This window comes from Diprion similis, chromosome 6 (genome assembly GCF_021155765.1).
Source record: "Diprion similis isolate iyDipSimi1 chromosome 6, iyDipSimi1.1, whole genome shotgun sequence".
Classification (NCBI taxonomy): Eukaryota; Metazoa; Arthropoda; class Insecta; order Hymenoptera; family Diprionidae; genus Diprion; species Diprion similis.
In genome coordinates, this window is record NC_060110.1 from 4,778,555 (window position 1) to 4,791,463 (window position 12,909).

At 40.7% G+C, this 12,909-nt stretch overlaps 1 protein-coding gene across 8 annotated transcripts in view; it reads left to right on the top strand.

Annotated features, from left to right (window-relative positions):
* The window catches only part of LOC124406816, a 132,877-nt gene that overhangs the window by 102,050 nt on the left and 17,918 nt on the right, over positions 1 to 12,909 (top strand). For 7 of the 8 annotated variants that reach the window (XM_046882427.1, XM_046882432.1, XM_046882430.1 and 4 more), the window contains 26 exons: positions 25 to 354; positions 425 to 739; positions 1,523 to 1,846; positions 1,931 to 2,236; positions 2,323 to 2,628; positions 2,708 to 3,025; positions 3,112 to 3,438; positions 3,527 to 3,841; positions 4,065 to 4,394; positions 4,611 to 4,916; positions 4,998 to 5,303; positions 5,386 to 5,703; positions 6,732 to 7,055; positions 7,411 to 7,722; positions 7,841 to 8,173; positions 8,297 to 8,596; positions 8,730 to 9,035; positions 9,121 to 9,435; positions 9,492 to 9,818; positions 9,905 to 10,216; positions 10,292 to 10,621; positions 10,712 to 11,014; positions 11,075 to 11,380; positions 11,461 to 11,778; positions 11,861 to 12,187; positions 12,526 to 12,837. In XM_046882427.1, coding sequence (XP_046738383.1) covers positions 25 to 354; positions 425 to 739; positions 1,523 to 1,846; positions 1,931 to 2,236; positions 2,323 to 2,628; positions 2,708 to 3,025; positions 3,112 to 3,438; positions 3,527 to 3,841; positions 4,065 to 4,394; positions 4,611 to 4,916; positions 4,998 to 5,303; positions 5,386 to 5,703; positions 6,732 to 7,055; positions 7,411 to 7,722; positions 7,841 to 8,173; positions 8,297 to 8,596; positions 8,730 to 9,035; positions 9,121 to 9,435; positions 9,492 to 9,818; positions 9,905 to 10,216; positions 10,292 to 10,621; positions 10,712 to 11,014; positions 11,075 to 11,380; positions 11,461 to 11,778; positions 11,861 to 12,187; positions 12,526 to 12,837 — 8,226 coding nt within the window. The remainder of the gene's footprint in view (positions 1 to 24; positions 355 to 424; positions 740 to 1,522; positions 1,847 to 1,930; positions 2,237 to 2,322; positions 2,629 to 2,707; positions 3,026 to 3,111; positions 3,439 to 3,526; positions 3,842 to 4,064; positions 4,395 to 4,610; positions 4,917 to 4,997; positions 5,304 to 5,385; positions 5,704 to 6,731; positions 7,056 to 7,410; positions 7,723 to 7,840; positions 8,174 to 8,296; positions 8,597 to 8,729; positions 9,036 to 9,120; positions 9,436 to 9,491; positions 9,819 to 9,904; positions 10,217 to 10,291; positions 10,622 to 10,711; positions 11,015 to 11,074; positions 11,381 to 11,460; positions 11,779 to 11,860; positions 12,188 to 12,525; positions 12,838 to 12,909) is intronic. The other variant, XM_046882429.1, reaches the window with a different exon arrangement.

Genomic DNA, 12,909 nt, shown 5'->3' on the forward strand with positions numbered 1-12,909 from the left:
GATATCAAGTTCTCTCCTCTTTAGTTGATATACCATTTAATGAATCCCCAACTCCTTGTACACCGTCCCCTTGCGGAGCAAATGCAGAATGCAGAGTAAGAGAAAATGCTGGCTCCTGCACATGCATGGCAGAATACATTGGAAATCCTTACGAAGGATGCAGACCAGAGTGCGTCGTAAATTCGGATTGCTCATCAAACTTAGCCTGCACTGGACTAAAATGCAAAGATCCGTGTCCAGGAACCTGCGGCCAAAATTCTGAATGCCATGTCATAAATCATATGCCAACGTGTACTTGTTCCGAAAGATATACTGGCGATCCATTCAGTTACTGCCACCCAATTATAGAAACAAGTAAGAAACAAGTCATGCCTGTAAAGTTGATTTTTAAATATAAATAATAAATGCAAAATTTGTTTATTAGCAGTTGTAGCTGATGCTGGCAACCCGTGCGAACCTTCACCTTGTGGTTCTAACAGTCAGTGTCGGGAAATTAACGGCCAAGCAGTTTGCTCTTGTATATCAACTTATATAGGCAGCCCACCCAATTGTAGACCGGAATGTATCGTAAGCTCAGACTGTTCCTCAACTCTATCGTGTATCGGCCAAAAATGTACCAACCCCTGCCCCACTCCATGCGGATTGAACACAATCTGTAATGTTATAAATCACAGTCCCATATGCATTTGCAAACATGGATTTACTGGTGATCCATTCACACGATGTTTCGGAATTCCACGTAAGAATAACTATGTCATAATTTACATAAAATATAATATTATGCGTCAAAGAAGTGTACTTTTGTTGGATTCAAAAATTGTTGAATGTAAAATTTGTTCAGCTGTCCATTCTATCTATTACTAGATATGGGAAGATATTTTTTTACAGTACCTACTTGTGTTCGATTTTCGAAGCTTGTGCACCGTACGTGAAGTGTCCAATTCCCGGATATTGCGGAAAAGCAACTATGGTGCATGCGCACAACTGAAATTCTATACTTGACACATTAGAACTTTTCTATGGCGCATGAGCACTTTCGAATAATTCAATTTTATGCCCTGTGTCATGAAGCGTAAATTACCTAACCGTAATTTTACTCTACTTCAGTGACACCTTCGGTGCTTCTCTAATCAAACTTTCCTTTATAAGTTTTGCAAAAAATAGGGTATGTTACACGTGCGAATCGGCGTTATACTCGTGCGATTGCAGCGCTTGCCTTGGCTTATGCTGCCTTTCGCGCGATGCGTATGCGATTTCCAAGCAGTGTAAAGTTCTTACCGTGAGCCGAAGGCGAGTCCTGCGTTCACACGGGTACTCGTGCAATTGTGTCACTCGCCTTCGGCTCGTGCCGCTGACTCTGCAGTTGAATTCGCGACAACGCGGTACTTGTCTTCGACTCACGGTGCAAACTTTACATTCGTCGAAAATTACCGACTTTCGCATTTGTAACACAATATAGTATTTTTTACTGTTTAGCGTCAAGTAGTTGAGGTAATCGAAAATCGTGAAACTTGACTTACAGCTCCAACTCAGCCCGTTGAAGAATATAGAGACCCATGCTTACCTTCACCATGTGGACCACACTCGCAATGCCAAAACGTTGGTGGAACACCATCGTGCTCTTGTTCGCCTGAATATCGTGGTAGTCCCCCCAATTGTAGACCTGAATGCACAATTCACCCTGATTGCTCAAGTAACAGAGCTTGTATAAATGAGAAATGCCGTGACCCATGTGCAGGGTCATGTGGATTGAACGCCATTTGTACTGTGTTCAATCATATACCAGTCTGTACTTGTATCGAAGGCTACACCGGGGATTCATTCAGCAGTTGTCACTTCTCGCCAAGTATAAAAATATTTCTACCACATATTACTGAGTACAAAACCTGTAATTCTATATTGAATTCATATATGAATGTATGTTACGCAGTTACAGAAAACGTCGACATAGACCAATGTAATCCATCACCATGCGGCCCTAATGCGAAATGTAACGATGGAATTTGTACTTGCGAATCTGAATTCAAGGGTGACCCATACACTGGGTGTCGACCAGAGTGTGTCCTAAATACAGACTGTCCCTTCAACAAAGCATGTGTGCGCAATAAGTGTATAGACCCGTGCCCTGGTACCTGTGGACAAAATGCCCTGTGTAATGTCATCAACCATACCCCAATGTGTAGTTGCCCAGTAGGGACAAGTGGAAATGCTTTGATCTTGTGCCAAACAGTAAAAGGTATATAATGATGAAAGTTAAACATATGTGAAAACCAAGACACATCACAACGAAAGAATAATCTTTATTATTTTCTAAAAATGTAGCTCCTGTTAACCCAAGACCATGTAATCCATCGCCATGTGGCCCTAACAGCATTTGTCGTGAGATAAATGGACAAGCTGTATGCTCTTGTGCGCCTGAATCCGTAGGCAGCCCTCCATCTTGCCGACCAGAATGCATAGTTAGTTCTGACTGTGCGAGAAATGAAGCTTGTACAAATCAAAAATGTAGAGATCCATGTCCTGGAACATGTGGCCGACAAGCGATATGTGTAGTAATCAATCACAACCCAATTTGCTCGTGCCCCGAACATTTCACTGGTGATCCGTTTATCCGATGCACTGTCATACGTAAGAAATTAGTAATATTCCTGGAGTGTTTGTACATTGATTAGATAGTTTCAATCACATTCGTAAATATTTTCCTCAGAAATGACCGAAATTGTGCCGATAAATCCGTGCCAACCTTCGCCATGTGGCCCCTATTCACAATGCCAAATCGTCGACGAATCACCTTCATGCTCTTGTCTACTACAATATACAGGATCCCCTCCGAATTGCAGACCCGAATGTGTTAGCAATAATGAATGCCCCAGTCATCAAGCATGTTTCAATCAAAAATGTAAAGACCCATGCCCTGGAATGTGCGGTGCAAATGCGGAATGTTACGTTGTCAGTCACACACCTAATTGCGTATGCTTCGATTACCATACGGGAGATCCATTTGTTCAATGTTTCCCAGCTCAATGTAAGAGAAAATTTCAGAGAATTATTCAGTGAACTATGACATTGCTAAATATTATAAAGTTTTTATTTTGTTTTCCCATGTTTTAGCTAACCCAATTCCTGATGATGCACACTCCCCCTGTTCACCTTCACCTTGCGGCTCAAACGCAATTTGCAAAGAATCTAACGGTGCTGGATCTTGCTCCTGTTTACCCGACTACCAAGGAAACCCTTACGAAGGATGTAGACCCGAATGTGTAATCAATTCTGACTGTCCATCTTATCAAGCATGTATTCAATCCAAATGCAAGGATCCATGTCCAGGCACTTGTGGTCAAAACGCAGAATGTACAACTATTAACCACTTGCAATCGTGCAACTGTCGCTTAGGATTCACCGGCAATCCTTTTGCATTTTGTACACCCGTCCCACTTTGTAAGTTAATATTTTCCTTCTTTCGATTATATTTTTGCCCGACATTACTACCAAGAGTTTTACCTCCATGAACATATTTCTTACTTAGCTGAAGAGCCAGAGAAACGAAATCCTTGCAACCCATCACCGTGTGGACCTAACAGTCAGTGCAAGGAGCTTAATGATCAAGCAATTTGCTCTTGTCTTCCTACATATGTTGGCAGCCCGCCAAGTTGTAGGCCAGAGTGCGTTTCCAGCTCAGAATGTTCGTCCCAACTAGCATGCATAAATCAGAAGTGTGTCAACCCATGCCCTACTCCATGTGGCCTGAAAACCAACTGTGTGGTAGTGAATCACAGTCCAATTTGTAGTTGTTTGCCGGGGCACAGCGGAGATCCTTTCACCAGATGCACACCAATTCCACGTAAGGGATTTTTTCTATAGAAATAATTGCACAATTTATTTTCAAGCTTTCAATGCATCCACAATGTGAAATAATGTATAAAATCATATGATTGGTACGTACCTAAAAATCAACCAATCTGATGATACTATTAATTGTTTCGCTTTTTGGAAATATCAAAAGTTTGCAATTGAATTGCAACCCGTGAACGATGTAAACTATTCACGAATATAATATTCCGCAGCTCCTGAAACGGTAAAACCTACAGAATCAGATCCGTGTGTTCCGTCACCATGTGGCAACTTCGCACAATGTCGGAATATCGGGGGAACACCAGCTTGCACTTGTTTGAATGATTACATAGGACAGCCACCAAACTGTAGACCCGAGTGCACTATAAATCCCGAGTGCCAGAGTAACGAAGCTTGTATAAACGAAAAATGTAGAGACCCTTGTCCTGGATCGTGTGGTTTTGGAGCCCAATGTGTCGCTATAATGCATACTCCGATGTGCACGTGCCCTGAAGGTTACACCGGGGATCCATTCTCAACCTGCAATATCCTACCCCCGACTCGTAAGCATCCTAAACTCGAAGAATATAAATTCACCATCATGAGAGATCTAATATTCTGGTCACTATGCCAGAAAGTACATGAAATGTTTTTACCGTCAAATTTAATGTAACTGTATCCTAAGACTATCACATTCACAAGCATTTCATTCCATAAATGATATTCAATCTAGATTATACTACATACAATTTTAGTGAAACTCATTTCTAACGTTACAGCTTCTGATCCAGTACCAGTAGACAAATGTAATCCATCTCCTTGTGGCCCAAATGCTCAATGTGACGATGGTGTTTGTACATGCTTATTAGAGTATCAAGGAAACCCATATTCTGGTTGTCGACCTGAATGTGTGCTTAATCCAGATTGTCCCCGTGAAAAAGCTTGTATGCGGAACAAGTGTAAAGATCCGTGCCCTGGCGCTTGTGCTGCAAACGCTCTATGCACTGTTATCAATCATGTTCCCATGTGTAGTTGCCCACAGAATACAAGTGGCAATGCGTTCAGCTTCTGTGCTCCATTGCAAGGTACGTAGTGATTTATACCATTCGGTTACATAAATAGTACAATTTTAAAGAGTTTGTTCTGACAACACGTTTCATCAATAGAACCTGTCCTGACGAACCCGTGCAACCCCACGCCATGTGGACCCAATAGCGAATGCCGTGTTGTAAACGGACAAGCTGTTTGTTCATGTGTGAGCGGATTCATCGGTAGCCCTCCAACTTGCCGACCAGAATGTATAGTTAGCACCGATTGTCTTCAAAACGAAGCATGCAGTAATCAGAAGTGTAAAGACCCATGTCCAGGCACATGCGGTTTGAAAGCGATGTGCCAAGTTGTAAATCATAATCCAATCTGCAGCTGTCCTACACGATTCACAGGCGATCCATTCATCGGATGCACACCGATGTGTAAGAATAATTCGACTCCTTATCCTAGCGTCCGCGACGTAAAGAAGTATCTCATTGTGTAATCATATAAATTCAATTGTAGTAGATGAAGTTCCACCACCGATCAACCCATGTCAACCGTCGCCATGTGGTCCTAACGCCCTGTGCCAGGTTACAAAGGATTCTCCATCTTGCTCGTGTCTACCTGAGTTTATAGGAAGCCCACCAAATTGTAGACCAGAATGTAGTAGCAATAGTGAATGCTCTAGCAAGTTAGCTTGTATCAATCAAAAGTGCCAAGATCCTTGTCCTGGTTCTTGTGGATCCAACGCAGAGTGTCACGTATTCAGTCATACCCCAATGTGCGTGTGTGCGAATTCCTACACTGGGGATCCTTTCACACAATGTACTTACCGAGAACGTAAGTATCATATTACACACATGCATGTTATACATATAAATATTTTTTTTCATAATCTGAGTTTTTTAATTATACGAATTGCAATCAAAACACCTTCTTAATCATTTGGAGCTGACCTTTGGCGGCCCATTATAATTGCATTACGTTCGCTGGACAACGTTCCGAATGATCTTTGAACCTTCAACTACGTAATCATCAAAGTGTTTGGCAATGAAGCGCTTGTTTTGTGAATTGCGAACATCTGAATTCTAGGGAATTCAAGAAAGGATTTTCAGAGGGAAGACTTGAATTGCTATACCCAGATAACGAAGCGTATGTGTGCAAAAAATCTGCTTCGCGTGCTGCTAATTGTTGTTACTTTTTACCCGAAATTACTGCGGAACAATTTTCGTGCAGGAAATGTACAGCGATAATTGTTTGTCGTTTTGATGCGCAGCAAGTATTGCTTGCATTTAGCAGATATTTTGTTAACAGCTTTTGCTTGAATTTTGATGGCAATTGAGGACACACCTTGTTTTCATATTACTAGTAATGCTTTGCTACCATTGCTATCGTTTTGCTAAAAAAATTTAGACGCATGTTGTTATCTGGGCAAGTATTTGAAAATTGTTAACTCGATGAAGAATGAGTAGAAAAATCGAAATTACCATCTTCTTTCTTCTTGTAGAGCAGAAAAACTTTTTACAAATCCAATTTCGAGGAATTCTTAAGTGAAACGTAAATGTGGAGTAGCCTACCTGTCAATTTTTAATTATTTACCATCTTATTTGTAGTAAACAGATCAGTGAAAATAATATTTTTGACAAACGATTTATACTTCATATGTTTGTAGTTTATGAAATGCGTGATTCAACGAAAAACGTTCTGAAGATTTTGTAGAGAAATTTTCAAAAAATAGTGTCAAAATTATTGTGTTGATGTTCCTGCAAAGTGTTCTCAAGAAATGAACTTTTAAAAATCGCATTGAAGTATCTGAGAATTTCCTAATCCTTAAGCGTGCAATAACTAATGCTGATATCATTTTACAGCATCACTGCCAATACAACCTGAACGACCTTGTCAGCCTTCTCCTTGCGGAGCAAATGCTGTGTGCAAAGAACTCAATGAAGCCGGTTCATGCTCTTGCCTTCCGGATTATGTCGGAAATCCGTACGAAGGTTGCCGACCAGAGTGTGTTATCAATTCTGATTGTCCGTCGAATACTGCGTGCATTAATTTCAAATGCAAAGATCCTTGTCCTGGAACATGTGGACAGAATGCAGAATGTCAAGTCGTTAACCACTTGCCCAGGTGTACTTGTTACGCAAGATATACTGGTGATCCTTTCACGTATTGCATCATGGTTGTGAAAGGTATGAGACAGTCCTTAGGTGCTGGGAAACTAAACTGACCTCGTTTACGTTTGATTCATAATCATTTACCAGATTATTATATTTCTAATACATTTGCAAACCGTTCAAAAGTATCTCAATTACAAGATGAACGGAGTATTCAGTCAGATAGATGCTAATACTAAAAATTCTACTAGCCCTTAGTTGTAGAAGAAATTTCCTCACCTTCGATTGCAGATACATTAAAATAGTGGCCTTAAAAAAGCCGTTTACTTTCACCTTGAAAATAAATTAATCGAATCCCTTACGTTTCCACCCACAGTTTTGACTCTTTTGTTTATCGTATAATCCAACTGTGGCAATTTTTTTTGACCAGATCCACCTGTCGAAAGAGACCCATGTAATCCATCGCAATGTGGACCAAACAGCCAATGTCGAATAATAAATGAACAAGCTGTCTGCTCATGTCTTCCCGAATATGTTGGAACTCCTCCAGCATGTCGCCCAGAATGTGTTGTTAGTTCTGAATGCCCATCAAACCGAGCATGCATTAACAAAAAATGCGTTGACCCATGTCCTGGAAGATGTGGCTCGAATTCAAGATGCGAAACCATAAACCATAGTCCAATTTGTAGTTGCCAGCAGGGTTACACAGGAGATCCATTTGTTACATGTTTCAGAGTACCGAGTAAGTGTGATATCAAGAGCATAAAAAAATTTCCAAACTCTTCAATAAATCTGAAATATACACAATCTGATAATCGATGGTGTAATAATAGTAATCAAAAAACAATTCGGATTCACAGTTGCGCCACCAGATGAAATAAACACATACGTCAATCCTTGTCTTCCTTCGCCATGTGGACAAAACTCTGAATGCCGTGACATTAATGGACAAGCTTCTTGTGCTTGCGTAGCCAGTTTCATAGGAACACCGCCCAATTGTAGACCAGAGTGTACGATCAACCCCGACTGTCCCAGTAATCAGGCATGTCTACAATCAAAATGCAGAGATCCTTGTCCAGGATCTTGCGGAATAGGAGCAGATTGTAAAGTGGTTGGTCATACACCTATGTGTCATTGCCTTGAAGGTTACACCGGCGATCCGTTTACCAGGTGTACTCCAAAATTGGAATCACGTAAGCCATATTCTGTAGTATTGAATCAAATAAGTGTCTCCTATATTTTGCACTATGTTCTGTTAATAATAATATTATTATTATCAAGTATATCATCGCATTGCAATGTAACTTATATTTTAGCCCAAGAACCAGAACCTACTGATCCGTGTTACTTGTGTGGAGCAAATACACAATGTCTCAATGGTATATGTACATGCTTGTCGAACTTCCAAGGGGACCCATTCATAGGATGTCGACCAGAATGTGTATTGAATCAAGATTGTTCATTTAAACAAGCATGTATTCAAAGCAAATGCAAGGATCCTTGCATAGGAACATGTGGAAACAATGCTTTATGCAGTGTCGTAGATCATATCCCAATTTGTACTTGTCCATCCGGTACATCTGGCAACGCGTTTGTTGCTTGTTACACAGTGCAAGGTAGAGATTACAATCATTCAGTACAAGTCACAGTAATATTATAACAGTTCGTTTTGGTTTTAGTGTACATATATAATATTGTTAAGCGACTTTTTCACTGATCATTAATGTATGTACTCATGATTTTAAATAGTGCCATTACCGTCGGATCCTTGCAATCCCTCGCCATGCGGTTCAAACAGTCAATGTCGTCGTATCAATGAACAAGCAGTTTGTTCTTGTATTGTTGGTTACATGGGCAGTCCACCAAGCTGCAGACCAGAATGTACAATTAGCTCTGACTGTGCGCCAAACAAAGCATGCAGTAATCAAAAGTGTATAGATCCTTGCCCAGGGACATGCGGGCTCAGAGCTATTTGTAATGTTGTAAATCACAATCCCATATGTAGCTGTCCGGCAGATCTTACCGGAGATCCATTCGTTAGATGCACTCTAATTGGTGAGTTGCGAAAATTTATACTTTCTGCATCTGATTAGCTTGTCATTTGATCAAACTATAATATACTGCACTTGAAATCCAACAGAAAAACCACCGGATACTTCTAATCCTTGTCAACCATCACCGTGTGGTCCAAATGCTCAATGTCGAGTAGTGGACGATTCGCCTTCATGCTCTTGCTTCCCTGAATTCACCGGATCACCACCACAATGTAGACCTGAATGTGTTAGTAACAGCGAATGTTCCTCCAACTTGGCCTGTATTAACCAAAAGTGCAGAGATCCTTGTCCAGGGTCGTGCGCCGCAAATACTGACTGTAGAGTAATAAGTCACACTCCAATGTGTGTTTGCGCAGCTGGTTTCATCGGGGACCCATTCACACAGTGTATTCCAAAGCAAAGTAAGTATTTGTCAGTTTACGATGTCCGAGTATGTTTTCATTCTTGTGCTTTGCAGCTGAAAAATTACCGGAAGAAAAGCCAACACCTTGTATACCATCACCATGTGGATCTAATTCTGTGTGCCGAGAATTGAATGGAGTTGGGTCTTGCACATGTTTGCTAGATTATATTGGAAACCCCTATGAGGGTTGTCGCCCAGAATGTGTAATCAACTCCGACTGTACATCTGACAGAGCTTGTATCAGTTCAAAATGTCAAAATCCATGCCCAGGAACGTGTGGTCAAAACGCTGTATGTCATGTCGTTAGTCATTTACCATCGTGCACATGTCAAACTGGATATACCGGTGATCCATTCCGGTACTGCAATATAATTAAAGAAGGCAAGTTTTGAAAATACAGTTGCTGTATTCACACATATCATTGATCATTATTGAACAGTTATAAATACTTGAATTAAACTGTGTAGATGAAGTACCTGTTGCTGACCCATGTAACCCTTCACCTTGTGGACCAAATAGTAAATGTCGTGAAGTTAATGGCCAGGGAATCTGTTCGTGCTTACCAAATTACATGGGAAGTCCACCATCGTGTAGACCAGAATGTGTAATTAGCGCGGAATGCCCAACAAACCGTGCCTGCATCAATCAAAAGTGTGCGGATCCATGTCCAGGCATTTGCGGCATAAATGCAAAATGTGATACTATCAATCATAGCCCTATTTGCAGTTGTCTTCAAAGATTCACCGGCGATCCGTTTGTAAAATGCTTCAATATTCCTGGTAAGTATCAAAGAGATTGATTATATTTTGCGCATCAATTACGAAATCATTAACATTACCATCAATGAATTTCAGATGAAACCCCACCACCTATCAAGAATGACAACCCATGTCTACCGTCTCCATGTGGACCATTTTCTATCTGTCAGGCTGTTGGTAATTTACCATCATGCACGTGCATGGAGAACTCGATTGGATCGCCTCCGAACTGTAGGCCTGAATGTACAATCAACTCTGAATGCGTCAGTAATCGTGCTTGCATCAAAGAACAGTGTAGAGACCCATGCCCAGGATCCTGTGGAATTAGAGCGCAATGTCACGTTGTTAATCACATTCCATCTTGCACTTGCCCGGAAGGATATACCGGAGATCCATTCAACAGTTGTTCCCCTAAACCACCGCGCTGTAAGTGAATTTTTTGTTCTCAACGTTTATTGGTGTAAGCTAGTATTATTTGTAGTGTGATTATTTTTATTTCCGAAAATCCAAATATAGCTGAGCCAGAAGTACCAGACCCGTGCAGTCTCTCGCCATGTGGACCAAATGCAGAATGCGTAAATGGCGTGTGCACCTGCTTATCAGAATACCATGGGGATCCATATTTCGGGTGTCGTCCCGAATGTATACAAAATACAGAGTGTACCTCGGATAAAGCATGTATACGTAACAAATGTGCTGACCCTTGTCCCGGTGTGTGTGGTCAAAATGCAGAATGCACAGTCATCAGTCATGTCCCAATGTGTAGTTGCCCCAGTGGAACAACTGGAAATGCGTTCAATTTCTGTTCACCAGCTGAAGGTATGCATGTTATTTAACACGAAATTTCTTATTTCCTATTGTCAACGTTTGTCATTGCAGAACCAGTCGTGATTAATCCTTGCAATCCATCGCCATGTGGTCCGAATAGTCGATGTCAAGAAATTAATAACCAAGCTGTATGCACTTGCATAACGGGATTCATTGGAAATCCACCATCATGTCGACCAGAATGTGTGATCAATTCTGAATGTGCTCAGAATGAAGCCTGCATTAACCAAAAGTGCAAAGACCCTTGCCCCGGAACATGTGGAGTATCAGCTCGTTGTCAAGTCGTTTATCACAATCCGATTTGTAGTTGTCCACAGACGTTTACTGGAGATCCGTTTATAAGATGCATACCAATCAGTATGTACTAAATTTTACATTCTAATCTAATTCAGACTCACTGAGCAGCCAATTGAACCAATAATCTTCTTTTTTTTCAGCGGAAAGAGTTGATGAGCCAAAAAATCCATGTCAGCCATCTCCTTGTGGCCCTAACTCGTTATGTCAAGTTAACAACAATGCGCCATCATGCACCTGTCTTTCAAACTTTATTGGGACTCCTCCTAACTGTAGACCAGAATGCATTAGCAATAATGATTGCTCAAATAATTTAGCCTGCATTTACCAGAAATGTGAAGACCCATGTCCAGGATCCTGTGGTGCTAATGCAGAATGTCGTGTGGTTAGTCACACGCCAATATGTATATGTACTGTCGGATACACAGGTGACCCATTCACCCAATGCATCGCAAAACAAAGTAAGCTAAATTCAAGATCTTTCTACCGAGGTTTAGTTTAATTTTCATAATTACATACGAACTGTATGCTTTTTCCACTTAGACGAACCTGCTGTCCAAGAAAATCCATGTATACCATCACCTTGCGGTACAAATGCAGTGTGCAAGGAACAAAACGGAGCTGGTTCTTGTGTATGTATATCAGAATACATTGGAAATCCATACGAGGGTTGTCGACCTGAGTGTACAATCAATTCAGATTGTAGTGCTAGCCATGCATGTATTAGATCCAAGTGTCAAGACCCATGTCCAGGAACTTGTGGTAGAAATGCACAATGCCAAGTTGTGGCTCATTTACCATCATGTACATGTATCCCAGGATATACTGGAAATCCATTCAGCTATTGTAACGCAATACCACCTGAAACAGGTAAATGGTTTTTGCATAATGATAATGTTAATATATGATTTTCTAGAGTTAAAGAATATTGGTAATCAAAAACTAAACCATTCTGAAACCACATGCAGTTTACTCACAATTTTACACTAATACACTTATGGTGCACTTCAAAATTCTTTCTGTTCAATTAAGCTAAAGCATGTATGTTTGAATCTAATTGTAAGCCCACAAGTGAAGTCACCCACTAGCATTATGAATCGAGTGTTGTCAATTTTTGAAACCATCAGATACAATACACAAAAAAGCTCAACTCACTTAGCAGATTCACTTAAACCTTTAATTGACATGTCATACATTTTTGCAAACAGAGCCACCAGTTGAACGCAATCCATGCAATCCTTCACCATGTGGACCGAACAGTCAATGTCAGGACAATAATGGGCAAGTTAGGTGTGCGTGCTTACCATTATTTATTGGAAATCCTCCCAATTGTCGACCTGAGTGTGTTGTTAGTTCTGAGTGTCAGTTGAACCTCGCTTGCATCAATAAAAAATGCCAAGATCCATGCCCTGGTACTTGCGGGAGCAATGCAGAATGCAGGGTCTTGAATCACAGTCCCGTATGTAGTTGCAGAATTGGTTCAACTGGTGATCCATTCAGCTATTGCTACACGGTTCAGGGTAAGTGTTTATATAATTCAGACAATCGAAGGTTTTATTGATTTTATCATTGACATATATCTTTTATTTTTG